General features: G+C 43.9%; 1 protein-coding gene across 6 annotated transcripts in view; it reads left to right on the top strand.

The window, feature by feature from the left end:
* The window catches only part of SH3GLB1 (SH3 domain containing GRB2 like, endophilin B1), a 479,029-nt gene that overhangs the window by 370,473 nt on the left and 83,476 nt on the right, over positions 1 to 25,080 (top strand). For all 6 annotated transcript variants that reach the window (XM_069641731.1, XM_069641728.1, XM_069641732.1 and 3 more), the window contains one exon: positions 13,895 to 13,995. In XM_069641731.1, the coding sequence (XP_069497832.1) occupies positions 13,895 to 13,995 (101 nt within the window). The remainder of the gene's footprint in view (positions 1 to 13,894; positions 13,996 to 25,080) is intronic.

Genomic DNA, 25,080 nt, shown 5'->3' with positions numbered 1-25,080 from the left:
GCAAAACAAGTGAATCTCTATACATAATAAAATTGATCTAAAAACCATTTGCCTCACTCACAAGCCCCCAACTCACAAGCCCCTCCATATCTCAGACAAGTTTTAATGGAAAGTGTCCAATAGAATCACCAGATCATCCAACACACCATGCTTGGCGGTGCCCAGATACAACCTAAAAAGAGCCGGTGGCTCTAGTTTACCGGGACTAGCCGCCCAGCTTTGGAACACTCTCCCACAGAACATTCAATCTATTCAAGTATTTGACAAATTCAGAAGCCATGTTATCACATGGTTGCTCAACAAAACATAAACGCCACAGTTATTAGCCACCATTGACCCTTTGATGGGACTGCATAATTTGCTCATACATCGCCTGTACTATTTCTATGACCCAATGCTATGACTGTATAATCTGTATATGTGTTTCTGATGTTTGTTAATCTGCTTAGAATCACATGCTGTGCATAGGTCCGACATCCAGTGGTCACTGCGGAGTATTGCATTTTGTTTTTCGTAGTCGAAAAGGGGACGTCGACAAGGCGTGTCTCTAACACTATCCCTATAGTGACGTGTGTTGTACCCACAATCCCTCACGCGTCGAGGTCCCTCAGATTGTTTTTTTCCGCCCATCTTATGGTCGCCTTACGCAGAGCTCCTAGAGAGACATTGCTAAACAATTACTACGGACCTCGGTCCTTAATATATACTTACTGTTAAAGATCCCTCCCCTCGACGTTAGCTGTGAAGCTGTTTCTCCGCCGAGCAAGTTTTCGACGGAGGAGAAGAGATGGAGGAGATCCTTCGGCGCTGCCGAACACGTGGCCAGGCCTCGCCGGCCAACATACAGTAGGGAGAGTGGGGGTTTCCAACTTTTACCTTCTCGTCGAGAATGTCTTTCTTTCTCCCCTATCTTTCCCTTGGGGTTGTTATCACCAGTTTTTATTGCCTCAGCTATGGAGAGGACACCTTTTTAAGTTTTGCCCACGCTGTAGGGGCAAATACACTTGGAAGGACAAACACAAGCTCTGTAATCGTTGCTTGCCCCTCGATCATAAAGAGGACAGTTGCGCGGCCTGTAAGCTCTTGAAACCAAGAACTCTTAATGAACGGAAAGTTAAGAGGTGGGCGGACTACGCGATGTCGAAGTCAGTTTCCTCACCCGCCGCCGCTGTTACAGAAAGTGACGAGGAGGGTGATAACTCGACGTCTGTTACGGAAGTCATTAACCCCCAGAAGGAGCGCTCGTGCTCCTCGACGTCCGTCCCCGGCCCCGACGGGCTCGGCTCACGCCCTGCTTATGGGGATGAACACCCCGGCGACAAGGACGCACACAGACCCCATAGGCCTAAGCACACAACCCACGGCTCTTCTTCGTCCAGGACGAAGGATCCAGCAGCGCCGAAGGGGACGCAGGGCACTCCGGCGTCGACCTCAGACCGCAAGGGTCTCAAGCCCCACCCGCAAAAGCAGCCGCGACCAGCGATTGGGCTTTTATCTAATACGGGCGCTTCCTCAAAAACATCCGACGTAACGCTCCATAGAGCGGCCGTCGAAAAACAACACGCAACGCAGGCAACGCCGACTCCAGAACCCTCGACTGACGAACTCGTCGTCGAGAGTCTGGCGAGAATTGTTTCCGAGGACAAACGTAAGCGGACGACGAAACAGACGTCGAATACCGCACCCAAGGATATAGAAACGCCGAAAAAGCACAAGAGTAGCCAGGAACTGCCTCATCCATCTAAAGGCACTTCTGAACTACCGGAGGGCTTTTCTGAGGGCGACGGAAACCTTTCGTCGACGTTGTGGGAGCGTTCGAAGCGTTTTGAAGGTGAAAACACTGATTTCTCCCCTCTAGACTATTCAGGGGTTCCCCATGAGACCCTGGAAAGACTCCATTCTTGTATGGAAAAGATGGAGAGGTTGTTGGGTGGCCAAAACCCACCCACACCCAAAAGACCAAGAGAATGGACCCAGGATGACCCTAGGGTCAAGATTCCTAGGCTGTTTCCCCCCTTCTACATATGCATATGACCTCACTGAAGAGGAGCAATACCTCCAGGAAGATGAGGAGTGTTTAGGTGGAGAGGAAGAACTTGAGGAGGAGAGGTTTGAGGAAGACCCTTACACTAGCGCAGGAGCTTTTGAAGAAGATACAGCTACCTCACAGCCCTGGCACTCCCCATCAGTGCACTCAGACCCTGATGTCTTTCATCCTTCTCCTCCCAAGGACTCACCTATTGGGAACACCTCCCCCATAGATGACCAGCCTTCACTTAATGCACTATTGCGCAAGGCAGCAGCGCATTTTGAAATAGACACAGGGGAGACCCTTCCGGACATAGACTTTGTAGAAAAGGTTATTAAAGAAAAAGCCCCGGTCAGCCAGTCCATTCCGCTCCTGGCTTCTATAAAGAGAAGAATAACTCCTTCCCTTCCCTTTCCAATCCGGCCTTAGTCAGAGGGGTCAACCCTCGGATAGAAAAGCTCTTCAGCCCTTCGTCTTCTGACCCTTTGTACATCAGGGGACATTCTATTCCGGACTCTCTGGTAGTGACTAACACAAGAAAGAGAGTGGGGGTACCACTATCTACTAGTGAGGCACCACCTGACAGAGGGCAAGAAGCTCTATGCACTTGGGAAGAGAATCACGACATCTGCCGCCTTCTCAACCAGGATCGCAAATAACAATTCCCTACTAGCTAGCTACGCAGATGCACAGTGGAGCAAGCTGCGCAGCGAAGCAGAGGACGCACCAGAACCCCCGCGTTCACGCCTGTTGGCTACTATATCAGAGGGAACTCTTGTAAACCAGGGCATCGTAAAGAACTCCTTAGATGCCGCAGAGACAGCTGGCCGCTCCCTTGTTCAGGGAATACTTCTCAAACGCCATGTCTGGCTGCGCAATTCGGGATTTAAGCCAGAAACTCAGGCTTCCCTAATAAATAAGCCCATAGAGCAAACACATCTGTTTGGGAAAGCAGTTGATGAGGCCCTAGAACATGCGAAGAAGGAGTTTGATACCATCCAATATCACTGCTGTTCCAACACTCATTCCTTGTGCATCAAAGATTGAACCGCAGTTCTGATATTCTCCTATTTTTCTTGTGCCATTATTTCTAAAACACAGCTTTGCACTTTCCAGGGGTGCTATCTGCAAAGGTCCTCCTTTATCTTCGACCCATGTCCGTAGTTTAGCAAGTTTTGACCATAATGGTCTGCACCATTTTTCTGCATTGTGAACAGTTGGTTGGTAATGACCAACTATTACCCAGACCCTCCAGGATTTAGCGGTATGAAATGGCAAATTTTGCGACATGAAATGGCAAATTTTGCAACATGAAATGGCAAATTTTGCGGCACAAACCTTTTATTTATGGCAGCATTTTTGCAGCACAATTTTTGACTGGGGGGTGTAAGATTGATAATTGCAGGAAAGAGGCCGTGTGCAAGGCTACAAGAGAGCCAGGGTGTCAATATATGTATCTTTTGTATCAAATACAAAGAGTCCTAGATGTCTCTGGCTTGGCAGAACAGTGTTTGTTTTGGCTACATTGTTTGGTTTAATGTGCATGCCTATTTAATATTAACGTTATTACTCATTATCAGTTGTTGTAATGTCTAATGTTCCCCTTCTATGCTCCCCAATTCCGCAAACACCCACACACCTCTCAACCAACACACCGCACATGTCTCACCAATTCCCCATCACAACTTGTATTTTTGAACCTCACGCTCAGTCATACACATACTCACATGCTCTGTCACACTGCCAAGTCACAATTGGCGCTCTCTTGTCCCTACCAAACTCCAAATCATACTCCCAACTCACACCTTACGCTCCCCCAATTCTTCACCGCAGTATACAGTCCTTCATTCTTGCATGCTACTTCTGCATCTTTCATCCTTTCCCCCATTCTATCACACTCTTCCCTCATCCTTTCTCCCAATCTGCAGCTTACTGCCCGCTTTTGGCCCACTACTACCCCTGAGCCCACGTTCCTTCCACTTTCTGTACCTACGCTCTTGCTCTCTGATTTCTGGCCCACTGCATCCGCTCTGCTCTCTTGCTCACCGCTTCCCCATCTGACCGACTGCTCTCCCGCTGATCTCTTTACTTTCATGCCTACTACGCCACAGCTCATCCATCACTCGCCCTCACTCCTTTCTCTCACATAATTTTTGAAGAAAACTGTAGATTTTGACCTAAAAAGAATGGGGCATCTAAAAATAGAGCATAGTGTGTGCTGTTTTTAGATGACCCATTTTTGGAAATAAGCAGGCCACCTTAATCTCAAAGCTGACCTGCGCATTTCCACGGGCTGAGCTGTAGCGTCAATGTTGCACTGGCCAGCTGCCTTGAATACGTTTGTGTTGGCAGCGCTCTCCCGACAATGGGCTACAGGCTCCCCATGCATTTCACCGTGACTGGCCGTTAAGGGTCCTGCCACTGTAAAATGCAACCCAAAAAAACACATTTCTATCCCATTTGGGGAACAGAAATTAAAGTGAGACAGCAGCTGTCACACTTTAAAAATGTTTTTTTTATTTAAAGTTTAGCATAAGTCAGTAGGGTCAGTAAAGACCCTGTAAAGCAGTGGCACCCCTCGTGCACGTATTTAAAGTGTGCGCATAGGGTGGCCTACAATTTCTGCACATTTGAAAGCACATATTGCTTGTCAATTTGGGATCTGCTTTTAAATGCGCAGAAACGCCCCCTGATTTTCGCAAACGGGTGAAAAAGGACATCTGAATGGTTGCATATAAGAATTCGAATTCAGATGTCCTCTGTGGATTGGACTGCTCTTTTTTTGCTCAAGTGATGAGATGTGCTTGCGCATTTCATTTCTTGAGTCCCAAAAAAAATAGTTGCGAAACTGGCCCCTTGACTTTCTTTTTTCCTTTTTTTGCAGAAAGCTATTTTTGTGGGTGTTTCTGCAAAAACAGCAATTTTTGTGCTTTTTTACAAAAACTGCCATTTTTCGCTGCATTTTACGGCATCGCAAAATCGCTATTAGCTGGAGGGTCTGATTAACCAATCTCTGCAGATTACCACAACTTCTGCGCAACTGTCTGAAGAGAGTACTGAACCCCAGATCTGCATTTGGCCTCTTTCCTTCCATCGTCGGATCTCCTCAGTTTTTCCAGCGCTTTCCAATTTTCTGTTTACTTCCCATCTGATTCCAGCTCATTTTACTACAGGCTGTTCATACCTGATCACATGATTCTTAGTGTGGGTGCTTGCTTGTGTCTTTGTGTCCTGCACATAGTCCTCTTCATCTGGATCTGTCCATTCAGTTGGCCATTTTAGGTACGCCTTTCGACCCATAAACTGTCCTTGTCTGACAGAATGCTATGTGAGATAGGCAGTGTGCTGTTAGGACATCTATTTCAATGGCTACAAAGACCTTAGCTTTTCCCATACTATAAGGCCGGAGTGCACATACATAGTCCTTCTAAGACAACTCCTACCCACCTCTTTCATGTGCTGATACCAGATATTGTTTCCTAAGTGTTCTGTGCTGTCTAGATAATTATTCAGTTCCTAATCCTCTTCTGGTGCATATCTCTTAGGTCTCCTTCTTGCCACATGAGGCGCAATCATTGTCATGCAATGTATCAGCATAACTTTTTCTTATTGGAGGGATCGTAGGAACATTAGTCAGTGAAACAGGTGTCTTTACATGTACTACTGGTGTAGGGGTAGTTACAGAAGACCTCTTTTGTCTCTCCCTAAGAATCTGTATCTGATGCTCAAGAATATTATCCCAGACGTCTTTTCCTGAATACGGATGCTTAGTGACATTTGCCACAGAACCAGGTGCTTTCATATAAGTTACAGGAATAGGAACAATCATATAAGGCCTAGGATCTCTTACAACCTGAACTTCTCCCTTACCTTCACGAGTAGGGAGAATAAAAGGAACTCTCCCTTTTTGTTGGATACATAACATATGCAGGATGTAGTCCCAGCATTAAAATGACGACAAAAAACATTAAGCAGGTATAAATTATGCACCAATAAAAGATGCCCCAACAAAGTGAAGATGCTGATCGTCGTCTCTCTCTTTCTGGAATAGCTAGGTGGTTTATAGACCACATGATTTGCCAGTATTTAACTTTAAGGAAAGAAAAATGCTTTATTCAGGCAATCTCATAACCACTCCGACAGCTGCTGTATCTTTTCCACAAGCAACTGACTAATTGCTGGACGATTGATAGGGTTCCTGGTGAAGACAAACCTGGTGTTTTTTCGCCAAACGAGGTAGAGATGTGCTTTGAGTATGTAATAGAAGATTAATGCCACTAAATTATGGACAACTTCCTGTGACAACACAGTCATTAGTTCATGAGGAAACCTCGTAAAAACAATGAATCTGTTCCATAATGTCACGTAGCAATTGATTAAGGGCAAGATGATTCCTTGGATCTCTCAGAACTATACAAACCTCAGTTTGCCTGCCAACAATATGTGGGCGTTCTTCCATCAGGTCATAGAATACCATCCTGCATAGTCTGAGCATCTTCATTGGATAAGATCATTAGTTTACTCCCGATGCACCAGGCGGTGAATGAGCCTGTTTGCAAAGTTCACATATCAGCCAGTTTATTGCAGGTTGATTTCTGGGATGCCTCAGAAATACACAAGTGCTTCTGCGCCTTCCAACAAGATGAGGATGCTTGCGAATTAAAAGGTAAAAAATCAATCTAGTAGTTTATGAAAATCTTTATCGAGCAAAACCATCTGCATGCTCAAAGAAACGTTCATGCAACAGTCTGATTTGGTCTAGAATTGCTGCCAAAAGTATAATCGCTGGATCATTCTTAGGATCTTGGAGTAAAGTACGAATATCACCACCACGATCAACAAGAGCAGGGTAAGCTCTGAGTATGAAGATAGACAGCAAAGAGTAGTCTGTGTTTGTCCACATCAGTGAGGACCATAGAATTGTCCAAAAAGAAACTGTTTGAAACAAATTCGGGAACTGCTCTTTTCCAGTCATCAAATAAGAAATCCAAATCTGGCATTGCTCTGCTCTTTCTTTTGTAGTCCAAAGTTAAATGTCAAAACATTTTGCTGTGGATCAAAAACAATGTTTCCACACTCTGCTGAACCTTCAATAAAAACTATTTCTCCTGCAGCAAGAGCATTTTCTTTCCCCCTTGTCATATTATCATAAAACTCCTCATAATTGGAGCAATCATGCACTTGTTCAGTCTGTCGATGGTTCGACGACAAACATGGCAAAGTTCACTGTTTTCATCTGACTATTTTGATCGTCAGATTTGATATGACCACTTCATAAGCAGAAGCTCTTTGGGACGTCAAGGTACCCATAGGTTTCTCTAAAACGGCAAATAGAGCATGCTCAACAAATGACGTCATAGAACACCCCATCATTATAATAGCAGACTTCTCAATGGCGAACGCAGCAGCTGCAAACGCACGGATAGGGACCCCCTCATAACCTGAACTAAAATCCCACTGTAATACGGCTGGGGTTTATACCCTCACGTAGTTGTCTGTGTAATCACTGCTGTCATAACTGCTCCATTCGTGTGCAAAAATAAAAATAATTCCTCCGCATAATTGGGAATTCCTAAAACGGGAGCTGTACAAATTGCTTGTTTTAAATCACCAAAGCCTTCCTCCATGTCCTCAGTCCGTTCAATCTTTTTTAGACTTTGCTTTGCTTTTTCAAAGGCTTGCAGCAATGACTTTGTATATGACCTGTAATCAAATACCCGTGCTCCAACATAATTGCACAGTCCTAAAAACTGCTGCATTTGCTTTACTGTGCAGTTTTGCTGTTTTCAAAATCGACTCTAACCTTTCTGGTGTAACCTTCTTTCCTTCATGCAAGATTAACTGGCCTATATACAACACTTCTTTTTGACAATACTGCCATTTCTCTTTGTCCACTTTATAACCTTTCTTTGCAAGGATAATCATTACTTGAATTGAGTCTTGTCTACACTCTTCTTCAGTCGTGCTGCAAACAAAAATGTCATCTACGTACTGCAACACAACACTCGGCAAATCTGTATTGCTTAAGTCCATCTGCAGGACTTTGTTAAAAATCAATGGAGACTCACAATACCCTTGGGGGAACGTTATGCTTTTTAAATTAGTCTGTTTGAACGTAAATGACGTCTCATCTTGAGAATCCTTATGTAATTGGATTGAGAAAAATGCATTTTTTTAAGTCAATGACAGTGAAATATTGCGTCTCAACAAGGATACTACATAAGATAGTCACCGGATTAAGAACTAGAGGAAACTCGGCCTCTACAATCTGGTTAATTGGCCTCATGTCCTGAATTAAATTCCATGATCCCCCCCCCCCCCAATCCCCTTACTATTCTTGATCGGATACACTAAAGTATTGCATGGTGACTCTGACGTCACTAGAATGTCTTAATCCATCATAGCCGATATAGTCTTAAAAATCCCCTCATAGGCTTCTCTGGACATGGGGTACTGCATTACACTGGGCAGAACTACTCCTGGTTTCAGCTTAATTTTAACCTCTCGTACCTCTTTCAGTAGCCCTATGTCATAGGGACCTATTGTCCATAAGGAAACTGGCACTTTGTCCATATCCTCATTAAAATATGCGTATTGTTGCTGCATGATCGCCATCCGCTGTGGGATCTCTCATTTCTGTTTTAATCCAAAATGTAATGCTTATTTCAAATAGTACTTTGTCATCTGATGGGTCATCCTTAAACATAGCCTCGTCAGTGACGTCAATCAACCTGAACCCTTCTTTAATATCAATCACTGTTCTCCAAGGCCTGCCTTCGTCATCGAACCCCTCGAGCATAGCCAGTTCTCCTCGAACTATGGCTGCCTGTAATTCTAAGGGGAATATCTGCCCCCCTTCCTCATTCATGGGTATCTGTGGCCTGAATACAAATTCACCATGTATCTTCATTACTTTGCTCACTTATCCAGGTAGCCATCTTAACAGAATACACACTCCATAATAAAACAACTCGGGCTCCAATGGCTTCCCACGCTAGGCTATTTTCCCTGTGAATACCATGATAAACAATTACATTTAAATAATGTAGTCCTGGTGTTGAACACACTTTACCTTCATCAGTAAAAGAAATGGTCATGTTCAGCTTCGTCATTAAATTCTGACAGTTTATTAACTGGCGTCTGTTTCGAATACACAAAAGGAACAGACCTATCACATTCTCGTATAGAGATTGGCAATTTTTCAGTGAAAGGAACTCTACATGTAGCTCCTGTGAAACCTTGAGCACTCATGACCTTTCCTGTCCGTCTCGTATACATAAACGTGTTGCTCTGCTATAAACTAAAAAAGAAAAGGATCTTCCTCCTATCATGTCGTCAACCCTCAGTTCCTCGTTAGGATTAGGCGTCACTGACTGAACACATCAGTGATCTGTCCTTTCGTGTGTACATGCTTATCCCTGTATCTGTAAAAGGATTCCCACTCTAGACAGTGACATCCCCTATACAATTGTCCTGTGTTTGCGCTCTGTTTTATCTGCATGGGTGCATGCTGTGATTGTCCTTGCAGCGGATTCAAAGATGGTGCATGCTGTGGTTGCAAAGCGTGCTGTGTTTGCGGTGCTTGTCTGATCTTAGGAAAGACCCATCCCTTCCTTGTAGGCCATATGCTGGAGGATAAGCTGCCCCCCCTCTCGAATTGCCCATTCTGTACATACCCTTGACTCCCACATGGTTGTGCTATGTTCCCTGTCATCCTGCATGTCCAACATAAAGACAGGGATCTCCTAATCTGCCCATCCTCCATACCTTGATTACTGCCTTGACTATTCTGGAAATAACCTTGATTATTCTGAAAGCTTCCTCGTCCTCAGAAACCTCCTCTTCCTCTCTGCATAAATCCATTTCCTCCTTGATCTGGCTGCTGTTGGTTATTTACCTGCAGCATACCTACAGTTTTTTGCGATCCTGTCCCATCTCCACTAGTTACAAAGAAGGAAAGATGTTTCGAAAATAGAATCCTTCCGTCCCGTGCACACTGTCAAATGCTGTAAAATACAGTTAAGGTGTCTTATAAAGAACTTTACATTTCACTGTGACAATTCATGAAGAACGACATACCAAGTAGATTCTTGTAAAAATGTAGTTTTGTACAAAGTGAAGCAAGATTGCAAGTCCGTTTTCTGCGGCTGACGAGTTTCGAGGACAAACCACTCTTCTTCTAGCGCCTTAGCGGACTGTAAAATTAATTTCATACAAAAGAGGTGTCAAAATTAAGTACAGACAAACTAATAATCAAAATTAGCGCATTGAAGCACAACACTGGCAAACGTGGTACAGATAACGGGTCTTGCAGATTTTGTAAAAAACAAGACAATTTGAAAACAAGACATGTCCTTCTAGTATGCACTGCAGTCTTGGCTGAAAGGAAAAGTTGTTTGCAAAGTTTTTTGATGAAATTCAAAACTTATGACCGAGATGACTGGTGGAATTATTCTGTCCAAGGAAGAAATCCGCGTTTTACAGCAGCTGGATTAAATTTACTAGACAAATTAATGAAAGAACAAGAGATGGAAACCGGAAAAGAGAATGTATTAAGAATCGACGAGTGAAATATTATCACCCTAGGAAATAAATGAAGAGGAGTTGTACAGATAAGAGATTTGAGTGGCACATGAAACCTGGAAATGAATGATAAGGAAAAGATGGACAAAAGATGTAAAGGATGGACAAAAGATAAGGAAAAGATGTAAAAAGTTTATTTTAAACTACAATAATTATTTATTTTTTTTGTAAGTCATAAACCATAGATTCCACGGATGCTTTCTAGGTTCTGGGGACACTCACTGGCTGGGAGCAAGGAGAATTGGTAACAGAAAAGAGAATGGAATAGATTGCTTTCCTTTTGCACCTATTTTTGGATTACTCGCATTATAGTAGCCGGCCTACCTAGAGTTAGTCCAACACCACCTTCAGTGAGAAATACAGCATGCCGGCCCAAATACAATAAAACTGGCACCGGACTGGAGGGTAACTGACACCATCTTGCTGACTGATAAGAGGGTGTCCACCTGTCTTTTACAGCCAAATTAAATTCATATGGCAGTATAATAAAATGAAATAATCCTGAGGGGAGCAACAGTCTAAAGGGGAATAGATTAAAACCAGGCACCTGTCATTTTTAAATACTGAGGAGTGGGGGCATATACATTGACTGTACATCTTGAGATGTTTAGGAATGTGTATTTGTATGTGCTTCTGGAATTAAACTAGGGGATCCTCTGCCTCATTCTCGGTGTAGTGATCAAACCTAGAAGTATTCTTGAAGTCAAAGGGATAGCTCAGTGTGCATATCTAAAATAATGTAAATCAAAGTCCTTTCTGGATTACATCACCAAACCGAGTTCTGTTACCAGCACTGAATCATTTAAGACATTGGGGGAAGGGAAATTAACCACTACCCATGTTCCCGTTTTTAGGTTGTCCATTGAAAATGAGAAAGGCATTTTCCTTTTTGCGATTGATTCAAATTTGGGAATGTTAAGTAGCCTGTCTTACAATTGAATTTCCTAGAACGTGGTTTGAAATTCCTACATGTCCGTTGGGCAAGGGGTGGAGTAGATGTCTATTTTCAATGAAGAGGAAGTTGAGTGACTTAGGGAAGTTCTGATTTACTTTGTTTTTAACAAATGAAAGCTTTATACTGGATCCTCGTGCGGTTTTCAATCCATGGTGCATGTGCGCCCAGGTTGAGCAAATTGTACATATGATTGATGTATTCTTTTATGAAAGCCTATAACTAAGTTAAATGTAAAATTGGACAGTGGTGTGTCAAATGTATTCATCTTTATTCATTTTCCTACCGAAATGGTATAAATGCATGATTTGTTTATTTAAATTCATTTACTGATTTCTATTTTTATTAATAAATAGATCTTCTGGGCAACCTTCCATGTTTGTTGTCCCAAAAGGGGAGGGAGGCTGTAGTGAATCAGTATTGTTAAATTGGCAGCCCCAGGTTCAGAAAAAGAACTTCATTCAATAAATAAAAACTGTGTCTGCCTGATTTGGGGTGGATGGGAAATTCCCACAAACTAGTTGTCGCCTGGTTAAAACATCCTACAAAATGCAAAGACATGTGGGGGGCGTATTTGTGCCGATATATATATTTTTTAAATTAATGCTGATCCAAATCATGCTCTGGTACCATCCTCTGCCCCCAATTGTGGAATGCTGTACCACAGAAAAAGGGATTATACACCAGGAATACAGTAGTAGCCTCTGTGAGGAACCTTTACTTAATGGTTAAAACGGCATGCAATTATGAGAAAATGCTAAAAGACCCGATTTCTAACAATATTGGTGAATCAATGGAATCCATAGATGCACCTGTTTTATTTCCTTCCTGTCTGTTTGTGCTATGATCCATCTTGTATAACACATGGAATTCCGGATGGGACCAATAGCCTCTTTAATGTTACTGGAATGGTTCAGAGTGCTTAAGTATGTGGCGAGACTTAAGTTTTTGTCCATTGGAAAACTTGCTGACCTTTCAGGCTATTTTCGTATTCGTACATCAGTATTTATCCAAAAACATTATATTCTGCTTAAATAAATGCATCTTCTTGTGCTTCAATTTGTAAATGAGTATGGTGCAAAGCCGTTTTAACAATCTGTTACAGTGTGCAGTCTGTGTGTTAAGTGATGTTTAAAAAACAGTATTACTGCCCAAACCCTCCTCTCAGTAGGTTTTGTAATAGAGCCTAAACCTGACCCCACACACGTTAAAGCTTTTTTTATTTTATTTTTACTGCACCTCATGTTTACAACGCAGCTTCACCAGTAAACTGTTCCAGGTAATGTGCTCTGCTGCTCTTTAGAACTAGACTCACAATATATGGCACCACTGTAGCCATCCTCTATCCAAATCTACAATCATTCTCGTGATCTTGGCTCTGCCTCCTTGACTACCCTTGTGGCTTTGCCCTCCCTGTGCGTCCTCTCACTTCTGCTCTTTCTCTCTTCTTGCTCCACCTGCATGGCATTCTCTTCCGCAAGACATCACAGGAACAGTTCACACGAATTTGTTCAAAACCAAACAAAAAGCCCACCTCCTCGCCTCAGTTACCCTCTTAACCTACCTTTCATCTGCCGTCTAGCTAACACTTTTCCCTTGCCTCTATCCTGCCTCTGCCCCTCAATTTCTCTGCCTCCACTCTAGCACTTCACCCATCATGGTCACAAGCACAGCTTGCTGTACCATCTACCTGCACTTAAAAAGTACCAATGCTGATTGTCCTTAATCTGTTTGTTCACTTATGTATTGTCCCTGGTGACTGTTAAATTTACTCCCCTCCAGAGTCTGGTCAGAATGTCCCTCAAACTCATCCCATTGTAAGGTCACTGCTTCCTGTCGAATTTGATTTCTTAGCAATTGTATGTTCTTTTGTGATCAAAAGAGCATTAATCAGACCTGTACATAAATAAAGATGTACTATTCTTCTATCCGAACCATACAATATTTCTGGGATTCCACTGAAGCTGTGGGAGTTTCTTTTGATTCTTTCCTTTTGAGGTTACATTTAAAGCTCATTGGTTTTTGTCCAAACGCTTCTCTCAGCTTGTGAACCACTGAAGCCCTCAGACTGTCGATTAAAAACCTCCATGCCAGACCCTCCACCTCAGCTCAATGTGTTTGGCTTATTGGCAACTCGGATTTCCTATGCACAGCAGCTCTTTGCTGGGTTAGGTTTGCATCTTTGTTATTTGATGAAGATTAGCACATTCCTAAAAAGGTTATAAGAAAATAGTTTTTTCTAATATTGACGTCCAAATGTAACTCTATTCAGTGGTTAGGAGCTACATTGTATGTTAATCTAAACGTATTGTCAAATGCTTTCTTTTTAGGCGCATCATCTTCGTTGTCTGAATGACTTTGTAGAAGCTCAGATGACCTACTATGCACAGTGCTATCAATACATGCTGGACCTCCAGAAGCAGCTTGGAAGGTAATTGAATAATAGGTGCTTCATTATTTGAGCCTGGTAAATTTAAGGTTTCTTCGTACCGTACAGAAATAATTAAAGGAATCAGACTTCCTTAAGACTTCATGTTGTTTTGTATGTGCTGTAAACGTACCAAGAACTCTTTCACTGTTTGGTGGCTATGCCTTTTGTTCAGTTTTGATAAAAAGAATGCAAAGAATAATGTAGTTTCCGAATCTTTAATCGGTTATTATTCCAAGATTTGCATATTTGTAACCTTTTGGTAGATCAATGGCCTTTCATAAGGTTCCATTCCAGGTGTCTTTGTATGTAAACACTTCATATTGTGGGCTTAATTTGACATACAGATGTATTGATATACAGGTTAAGTGTGCCTGCCACTTTTTAACCTCTGTCTTTCACTCAAAATGATCAAAAGAACCTGGCTTGATGAAATTCCTAACCCGTTGGAAGAACTCTGCATTCAAATAACTAGAACACTAGTTTAGTATTTCTAACCATTATGTAGATATAAACCGCTGCGTTTTAATACCCTTCTGCATCCAGTAACTTCAGTTTGCTTCCGTTCGTTTCAGTTGGGGTACTTGCACAGTTTTCTTTTCCTCTTTACCTGTTTCTTTGCGTTCAGAACATAAATTGGATTTTAAGTATTTAATTCTTGGAGGAATGCCAACCTTGTACTACATGCAATTATTCCTATTTCTTGCCCACATGTTGAATAATGTGGGCTACCCTGATCGATTTTATAGGGGCTTTACTGTGGCTAGTTAAAGGAACTCATATGAAATGAGTGGGCACCACCTTGTAGAAAAGGTGTTTACAATAAGCAAAGTACAAATCGGTCAAAGGAGCCCTGCAGTAGGCCCAGTGGCGTGTTGGGTCATGAGAAAGCATACACAGGATTACGGTGAAGTAAGCTGTAATGCTGTGCTCACAAAGCCTTCCATGTTCAAAGCATGGTATTATAATAGTACATTGAAATTCCAAGTCATTCAAAAAAGGTACTGTATGGCTCGTTATGCCCCAATGCCACTTAAATAGATCAAGTTTGTTGGTAAAAACGGAGGAAAACAGAACAAAGGATACACACAGCAGCCAGTCCTTCTATTTGTGATGTTCACGCTCGTTTGAATGACGTGCTGACGTACATGTATGTTGCGTCTTTATTTATGAACGAGCTGACTGGCTCTTGCTCACTCTTATTTACACTGGCTGTCTGGCATGTTCGGCAGCACCTCTGCTTCACCATTTTGAGAGATTGTGATTTTTCACTAGCTACGAGCTTGTACATCTCTGTTGTACCACTAAGTATTACGGACTGTCTATCTTCTTTTTTAGGTTTTTTTCCCAAGCTATAGCGTTAAGGCATTACCTTTTGTGCCTCGGTCAATCTACCTGCACTGTGCATGGTATCAGATCATTCTACCTATATGATATTGTGTTATCTTACTTGTCCGATAGTTGACTACCCTGTGAGACCATGTAACATTTTGATCTATGTGCTTTTCTTACTCTTGTTTTTCACAGTAGTCCTGTGTGCTATATTTCTGATTACTGTGTGCTAATGTTGGAAAACAGGTTTAGAGTTGATGCGTTCACTTTTCAGTATGCTTTTAGGGTTACATAGGGTTGAAAATTGTGACAGTCCCTTGTTTTCAAGAACATCTTGTATGTTTTACATGTTTTTAATTAATCATGTTTTTTCATTTATTTAACAGTCAGTGCAATTTACAGCCGGGATACAAAACACTATCATTGTTGAGGTGGTTTTTACTGTTCTTCACTGAGGTGTTCGGATGTGTATTTAATGTTGTTGTACGAGGAGGCATGGCCTAGAGTGGAGAGAAATGGGACGCAAGTCTGAGGATCTCTGTGGCCGGTTTATGAGGATCCTGTTAAAATCCTGCTCTATTGCTGCAATGGAGAGGGCAAAAGAATTCAGAAATGGGAGACATAACCTGCCCCGTCATGAACTGCACCTGTTGACGAGAGAAGCAAAGGTATAGCTGGTAAAACACTGATTTCTATGACTGTGGCAGCCATCTTGTGAACATTGGAGCAGGCTGCGAATACTAGCCTGAAGGTGAGAGGCTCAGATAGTGGGGTTGCCAAGTCGGAGGCTTCCAGAGCGCCGTTCTAGGATCTCTCTCCGATCGATGACTGGCCTAGTGGAAGGGGAAAATTTGACCCATAAGTGACGTAAGAAGAGGATCGGCGTGTGGATGTGTAGAAGCAGCGATATTCAGAGGCGAGTTGCAGCAGGCGTACTGGGGAGGGAGAAGCTAAAAGGTGAGAAGCATTGATCTGAGTAACCTAGAGAATGGCAGAAACAAGTTGGAAAGGGTAGGATGCCGCTGCAGTGTGTCCGAGGACCTGGAAGTATAAGAGGACACAATACCACAGAAGGGTGCTGGGCGAGCCACAGGCTGGGATGGTGGAATACTGGAGTAGGAGAACCCAGAGGCTGTGCACAGCTGAAGACCTTGGTTAGACGGTCAGCATAGATGCAGACAATACCGGTGGCAGCGAATTTGGCAACCTCTAAGTGCAGAGGGAAGGTAGATCAGTGAATTTGGGGCATGTGTACACCGGTGTGGGCGTAGGTTTACGGAAGTGAACCCACCAGCAGGAATCGTACAGAGCGAGCGAACCACGCTGCAATACAAAGTAAGTGAAAAAGAAAAAATGGCTGGAACAGATGACCACAATTGAGATACAGGAGCTCAGTGGAAGTAGAAGTAGATGCCTTGGACCTGTACAAGAATGGCTGTCGCCGGGGGCACCTGGACACAGTAGAGATCCCCCCCCTTCACAATTGACAAACTTAGAAGAGGCAGGAAGACTGATCTGGTAAGGTCAATGGGGAAGCATGTCTGTAAAGATACTGGAGGGAGGGTGTCTGTACTTCTGCTCTCTATATGGTAGAGGAGAGGCACAGAGGACCGCAGCCAAGATTCTCTATTGGTACGTGGTCGAGCAATCAAGGCCTAGCTTCTCAGGAGGTGATGCAGGCTGGTTCTTAAGTACAGTGTAGTCCTCAAGCCCCCACAAAGGAATGTCCACACACTGTATTACTGAAAACAGTCTTTATATAATTAATATTCAAATACACTATCACAATAATGCACTTTGTACTCAGCAATCAACAATGGCAAATATATACAATTCTAAAGTGGTACCACCAATATTATCAGATCTCATTAAAGTGCATCAACTAAACTGTTAGAATGTCACACAGATCAATAACAAGGAACCAGCAATAGAGATATGAAGGAAAGCAAGTTGGTTGACACAATAGGCAGAATTCTGGCCCCTACCACTAGACAGTTCTGTGTGGAGATCCCCCCCCACCTGGGCAACCTGTAAAATAAAGATATATAGCACACGCCCAGTACATATATTGCTCAATAGTCTCGTACTCTCCTATGTTTTTACCCCCCAATGTACCTGGTGGAGTAGAATTCTTCGAAGAAGCGTTGACGGATCCTTCTTGAGTGACCCCCTTTCAAGCAGGAGTCACGGATCGTCGAGAGGCGTCAAAGAAGATGAACTTGGCGTCGATGAGAAGTTCGAGGGTGCCGAGACCATGGCGTCGATCCAGGCGGTGTTCGTCGGCGACGTCCTGCGAGGATGAGGTGTGCGGGACACCTCAGCGATTGATTGTTCAGGACCGCAAAGAGTTTCTGAAGAACTGCGGCCCGGCAAGGGCATCGAGTCGTCAAAGTCTTTGTGGTCTCTGGGTGGTGGGAAACCCACCGGCCTTCACTTTCTCCGGCAGGACAAAGCGGTCGACGTTGCGGACAAGGGAGTCCTTCGATTCAAATATTCTTAGGCAAAGGAGCGGGCGGCTCCGGTCATCAGCAGCACGGCGTCAAGCGGTCCCCTCTTCTGGGCAACACAAATTCGGCGGGCCTCCAGTGGTCACACAAACCTGCGAACCCTTGTCCACGGCAATGGACTTCGGCCGCGGCGATGTCCGGGTGCTTCACTTCGATCTTCTCAGCGGTCCCGTCTCGGGTCGGCAGCCTTTCGAGAGTCTGACTTCCAGGGAGCTTCGGCTAAGGTTAGCGGTGCTCAATGGTTCCTCGGAGCACGGGAAGAGGGCGCCTTACCAGGTCCTCTCTCGGATCAGTCTTCGACGAATTCGGCAGCTTTCAGGTCAGGTCGAAGCAAATGCAACAGAGTCGTCTTCTTCCAGCTGGGCGTCGAGGATCAGCAGTTCCAGTTACTCTTCAAGTGTAGACACAGCTTCTGAACAATTTCCAGTGGTGAGAGGTCCCCAGATATACTATTCTGCTTCTCATCCACACTGCTGTGTCACACTCAGCAGCCAATCCTACAGAAGGGCATTCATGCAGTCAGTCAGCCAATCAGGCACACAGTACATTCAGGCCATCCTCCTCCCTCTCAGACACTCACAACAAGGAATGTGGATTGGGACAAGTACCCAGCCATTCAACACTACACACTGCATTCAGACCAGTTTCGGGCAGGGCTGTCTCAGTCTTTGTCTCTCATACCAGAAACCAGACAGCCACCACAAGAAGTGCATATTGGTCACACACTCCATTCACCCAGGTCCCACCTACAGGGCGTACCCACAATATACAGTCACTAGGAAGGCTCCAGCCAGTCTGGACTGGACTTCCCCACAATATCATATATGGAACTTCCACCCAACAGCCAGTCAGGGGGAAGGGACATAGTCAGGGCTTCCCAGGACTTTGGGAAAACAAGGTAACGGGCAATCGAAAGCAAGAGGCCACAGGGGCCATCTTGTTTTCTATCAGGAATCAACTGATTCCAATGGCAGGGCCTGGGTATCCCAAAATGGAGGATACTCAGAGCACCCGTCAAATTCAGCATGGAGCTGCCACCAGCCCATACCCTACTCTGTGGGCCACCCACAGGTGCTCAAAAACATACACTAGGGGCACAGGGTTGTACCCCCACCCATGGGTTCCATAAGGGTATCCCATGGGTCTGTACACCAAACCAAAAACAGAAAGAGCTGCACTGCCAGGAGTCCCACATATCGACTCCTGGGCAGAAATCAACACAGAACACAATGAAAAGGACACCAGGACAAGGACAGGGAGGCACTGTCCCTCCATTGCATTTCCAGCATCACAATGACATTATGTGAACCTTGGATAATAGTTAACAGCCGAGAAAGACTACCTTTGACACAAGAGGAGAACAGAGATGTATAACATTAAGTCTATACGATCTAGGGATTAAAGGCAGACTGTGACATCTGATATAATGATAAAAACCTGAAGAGACAATAAAATACCCCTAGTGCACCCAGACTTGAAAAAGGCAAATGAAAGGTTACAACAGTGGAACAAAGTCAGTGATGTAGAAGATGCTTTAACGGTGCTGCAAAATCAAGTAAAGGACCTTGCTGGCAAACAAGGGCCCTAGAAGAAAGAGCAGAAGCTGCAGAGGAGTGCTCTGAGATTTGAATAATAGGGATAGCGGAAAGGAAAGGAGGGCAATTGCGCAGAACTATTTTTAGAGAAGCTGCGATTAGATACATTGTATCTGAGGATTCTCAAATTTCTTCACATTTGAAAGTGCAGACATGGTACCAGGAAGACCACCATCACTGGGAGCAGTCCCGAGAGCGATGTAACTAAATTATTGAATGTTGGAGACCGAGATGCAATCTTCCACGAAACAAGACGGGCTGGTCGTTTTTCATTTGTGCAGTGCAAGGATCATATTTCCAGATTTCACACAGGAAGTCCAAAAACAGACGGCCATTTGATCAAGTTAAAAGGAAACGTTACAAATGTAACCTGAACTATGTTTTTCCCAGCAAACAAGTTGTCAGATTCTTTCTCTCGGCACCAAAAGCCTGGACCTGGTCAGAATCTAGACGCAAAAGCATGGGTATATCGGATGAAGCTAACCGCTGGGTTAAATCATCGGAGCGGAAGCCAGAGAGCAAAACTGGACAAGATCATTGTTGATTTACCATGTGTTGAGAGTTGCATTTGTTTAGGGGGACAAGCTGTACAGCAAAAATGACATAAGCTATTTTTATTGAGGCTGTCCCATGAGCGATGGTCGCACCTCTGACCGCTTAACCGTTGTGCCTTTGGGATTCCCCCAACGGGCGAACCGCATCAGTTGTCCCTCCAAAGATTTCAGAAGATGACTGGCAGCAAGGACTTGCTTCAGAAGAACACTCTCTACATTGGGTTAGTGCGAAAAGGAAAGGGGAGGTCACAATGACAATTTAGGGATGGGGAGGGGAGAGTGAGGAGAAAGGGGGTGGCCAAACGGGATACTTATAAATGGGTTTGGTTCAACAGTTGAGAAGTATATAGGTAGAGATGTGTATAAACCTCAACATCTGAGCAGAGCAAAATGAGACGGGTTGTATGACAGGGGGTAATAAACAGTTATAGAAAAATTACATATGCCGTTATCAGACCCAACTGAATTCAAGAAAGTTGCATGGAATGTCCAAGGGTTAGGGAAACGGTCAAAAAGAGTAAAAGTGAGAAAAAAAAGTCCACAACGTAATTGGATTTTTCTGCATTTTTCTGCATTTTTCTGAAACACACCAGACAAGTCTGCTTTGGAAGAGGTACGTAGACATGAGGTGGAACAGTATTGGGCTCCACTTACTCATTTTATGCCAAGGGATTATTAGTCTGGATAGACTGGAAGATCCCAATATTAATAGATGACACCAAAGTTGACTCGGAGGGGCAGATTTGATGGTAAAAAGGAAGTTGGAAGGGCAGAGTTTCTGTATAGTAAATTCCTATGCACTGAACACAGATAACGAGGAATATTTCCAGTCAGTATTGGCACTTTCAGGGGGAGAAAGGGCAGATAGTTTTGTGTGGAGGAGATTTCAACTGCTACTTGGACTACTTGGACCTCCACAAAGAATCGATTGGGAACTGAAGGTTTAATAACACAGAGAACGACAAGGTCATTAAATAAGATTGTGGCGCAGCTGGATTTAGTGGGATTATAGCGAGGGTCACAGTGGGAGGATAGAGGCTACTCCTTTTATTCACCATCACATGGTTCATACTCTAAATTGTATTATATTTTTACAGGAAAGGAACATGCACATGGATTTGGAGACGCAAAATATTTGGGGAAAATTCTTTCAGACCATTAGTCACAACATTTAGATGGGCTAAAAGCAGGCCAGCAGTATCACTGTGGAGATTGAGGGTCAAAACATAAGGACATAGCATTTTTGAGACACCAATAAGAGAAGACATTTCTAGTTATTTTGAGAACAAGGGTTCAGTGAGAGAGATAGGAACTATGTGGGATCCCTTCAAGCTAACCATGAGAGGACTGTGTATATCAAAAATGGTGGAGGTGCATAAAAACTTGAATGAGTCCCTGTGACGGGTATAACGATAAATTAAACATCTAGAAGAGACACTGGTGAACGGACAGAGGGTGGGAAAATAAATGCAGAGGCGCTACTTATACAACAGGAACATTTCTAAAATTTGAATCTAGTCAACACATGATGCATATACATGGGCACAGGGTGTGTTGTTTATTGGCCTGGCTGATGAGAAATGCATTTCTGAGAGGACTAGCACAAATTCATAACTCAAGGGGAATTCGGGCCACCTCACAGAGACCTAAACGATGTATTCAAGCATATTATAGAAATTATACACAAGGGTGGGCACATATGTGGAGGAGGAAGCAGGGGATTTATTAGAGATGGCACAATTAACTCGACTATCACAACAACAAAAAACTGAATTAGATTTACTAGTGGAGGACGAGGCAAGACTGGCATCAAGATCTATGCAACAAAATAAATCCCCGGGCACAGATGGGTTACCTGTAGAATTCTACCATACCTACTCTGATTTACTAATCTCTCAATTGAAACAGGTGTATGAAGCAGCAAACGAAAAAAGGCAACTTCCCTAGAAACAATGTGGGATGCCTTAATCACGGAGTCATATGGACCAATTTCCCCAATTAATATAGATACTAAAATATTAGGGGAAATGATTGCCTCACTCGTATCTAAAGTGGTCCGAATCTGATACATCAAGAACAATGCGGTTTTGTAGGAGTCAGGAACACGTCCATGAATATTAGCAGACTGCATTTTTTAATGAACAAGTGCAAGACACAAATGAGGAATTGGCTGTGACGGCATTGGATGCGACCAAAGCCTTCAACTTGAAATGGAATGGCCTTGGCTATTCAGGGTGTTGCAGGCATTTGGACTGGGGCCTGGTTTTTAAAGTTGGATCAGACTTTTATACAAAGACCCCATGGCAAGAGTGAAGACAGGTGGGTGGGTTTCGCTATCACCAACCCTTTTTGCAATGGTATTAGAACCCTTGGCAGGATATTTCAGAAACTATATATAAACAGGGATTACAATTCGAGGAATACTTCATAACATCTCCTTGTATGCAGACTATGTTCTGATGTACGTGAGCAGTTTGAGGCATAATATTCCAATAAATATGGATGTATTCAGCAAGTTAACACTGACAAATCTCTCATGTTTCTGTTAGCAAAACTATGGGGAAATTTAAGGGAGTTGCTTCCTGTTTGGGAACTGAAATGGGAATTTGAATACTTCTGTTAATTTGGGGAGCAGGTATTCCATGGCATGCAACACACCTTTGTCTATTATACAGGACAAGCACTGGGGGGTCCTTTTAGAAAACATTTTCTTTAATGGGAGGAGCCCCCTATGTAAGATGGTGGATGGTGGTGTTACCAACGCAATTATACTGCTTTGTGAATATCCAGTACATGATTAAAAAGATCTTCAAGATGTTCGACGCTAAGATCAGGGAGCTACAATGGGGAGCAGACCAAATAAGGGTGGCACTGGAAACCCTGTCATACAGGAGTTATGTTATGATATGATAGTTTATTTATATAGTGCCTATACACAATGTGTTTCAAAGCGCTTCAAGGCAAGGGAGGGAACAAGGGAAAATACAGTGACATTCTTACAACAGTAAGGATGTGAAATTAACTATCGTACTCTGCCTGACGACGCTTCCGATAGTGCAAGAGCTATGACATAGATAAGGAAGGGAGGGGGAGAGTGGGAAGGAAATGGAAACAGGCGACTACCGTACTAGGCCTGACAACATTTCTGGTAGAGCTGGAGAAAACAAAAGGTGAGGGAGGGGGGGGGGCAGAAAGGGAGGGGAGGAACAAAACAGATAACTATCATACTACGCCTGACGACATTTCAGATGGGGGGGGAGGTGGGGAGAAAAAACAGTAATGGGAGGGTGGAGGAAACAGACGAGGTTGCTATCATATTAGGTCTAGGGACAATTCTGATAGAGTAAGTGCATAGAAGAAAGTAAGGGGAGGAGATAGGAAAAGGGAGAAAGGGAGAGGAGGAGAGAACAGAGAGTAAGCAGTCCAAAAGAGTGGAGAAGCAAAAGGGGAGAGCAAATACAATTGCAGAAGTTGGTAGTAACACATCATGTTGCAAGCCAGGATACAAGATGAAGATGGGAACAGCATGAATCAGGGCCACCATGAGTAAAAGATGCAAGGGAAGTCCAGCATGAGAGTTGAGAAAGGGTGACGCACCGTGAATGAATGAAGTCCACAAACGTCAAATCCAGCATTGGCCACAATACGGGGATGGTGATACCAGAATGTATCAGGACAGACTCCTGTAGAAGTAGGCTGGAGGAGGTTGAGGGGGACACTTATATAGCGCTCGGTCGCCCGGAGGCATCATGGTGTTGGAGAGGAAAGTAACCAACATCTAAACAGCAAGTAAGTCAATCAACCGCAATAGCTAAAATAGATACGTTTTAAAAATGTTCATAAAGGTCCAATGATTTGGTATCTGTTTCATAGTATTGGGGAGGTCATTCCACAGCTGAGCTGCAGCAATGCAAAAGGCCAACCTACAATATGCACACAGTTGAAAGGGGGGGGGGAAGCACATAGTAAGCCAGCTATAGTTGAGCGCAGGGAACTTTTTGGAAGAGAGCGCACAAACTTGGCACTGAGATACTCTGCTCCCTGGTCATGCAGAGACCGATTAACGATACATAATTCTTTAAAGCGTATATGCTTAGCCACTGGGAGCCAGTGAAGAGAGTGGAAATATGGGCCCCATACAGTGACCCCGTTGCAATCTGTGCTGCCAGATTTTGCAAACGTTGATCAGGCCATTGGGCTGTGCTGGGTATAGAGAATTGCAATAATCAAGCCTACTCCGTACCATAGCAGCCACAACCGGTAGGCATAATGCCATTGGTATCAAGTGAATCACCCCTTTTAGAATTTTTCTGCTGGAAATGCCCGGCCTGACAAAGAGCTGAAACGTGGGCATCCATGGACAGATTGGCAGACATGATCACAACCAGATTCTGCACCTTAACCGAAGGCACTGGGAGAGGACCCAAAGAAGACGGACAGAATGAAGAAATCCAGAGTTGAAGGGTCATGGTGAGAACCCACCACCAGCACCTCCGTCTTGTCCCCATTCAATTTTAACCAATTATGGCGCATCTACTCCCCCACGGCCGTCAGGCACTTATAAAGGCATGACAACACCTCAGCCCGATCAAGATCGAGACTAATCCGGATCTGGGTGTCGGCTTAAGAGTAGCACCTGACGCGCAAGGAGCGGATGCGGCACAACAACAGAAAGATATAAATGTTGAAAAGAATAGGGGACAAGGCGGAGCCACGAGGGGCACCACAACTCAGGTGACAAAGAGTTAGATGTGAAAGGAGGGCAAGAAAGAGATTGGGATCTATCTGCCAAGGAGGGGTTGAACCAGGCCAATACTTGACCTGATAGGCCAAACTGGGTAAGGCGGGTGAGCAGGATAGGATGGTCAACGTTGTCGAAGGCCGCTGACAGATCTAATAAAATCATCGCCCGACACCCCCTGTATCTACCAACCTGGCCATCTCCTGGACAGAGACCAGGACGATCTCTGTGCCTCTGCCCAGACGAAAACCTGAATGGACTGGGTCAAGCAGATCCGATGATTCAAGGAAAGAAGACAAAATAGGAGAGACCAGTGATTCCAAGAGGTTCATCAAGAGGGGAAGAAGAGAGATCAGTCG

Source organism: Ambystoma mexicanum, chromosome 1q (genome assembly GCF_040938575.1).
Source record: "Ambystoma mexicanum isolate Mex_15411 chromosome 1q, UKY_AmexF1_1, whole genome shotgun sequence".
In the NCBI taxonomy this organism is placed as follows: domain Eukaryota; kingdom Metazoa; phylum Chordata; class Amphibia; order Caudata; family Ambystomatidae; genus Ambystoma; species Ambystoma mexicanum.
Note: the sequence above shows the minus strand (reverse complement) of the source record. Positions and strands in the feature narration are given on the sequence as shown.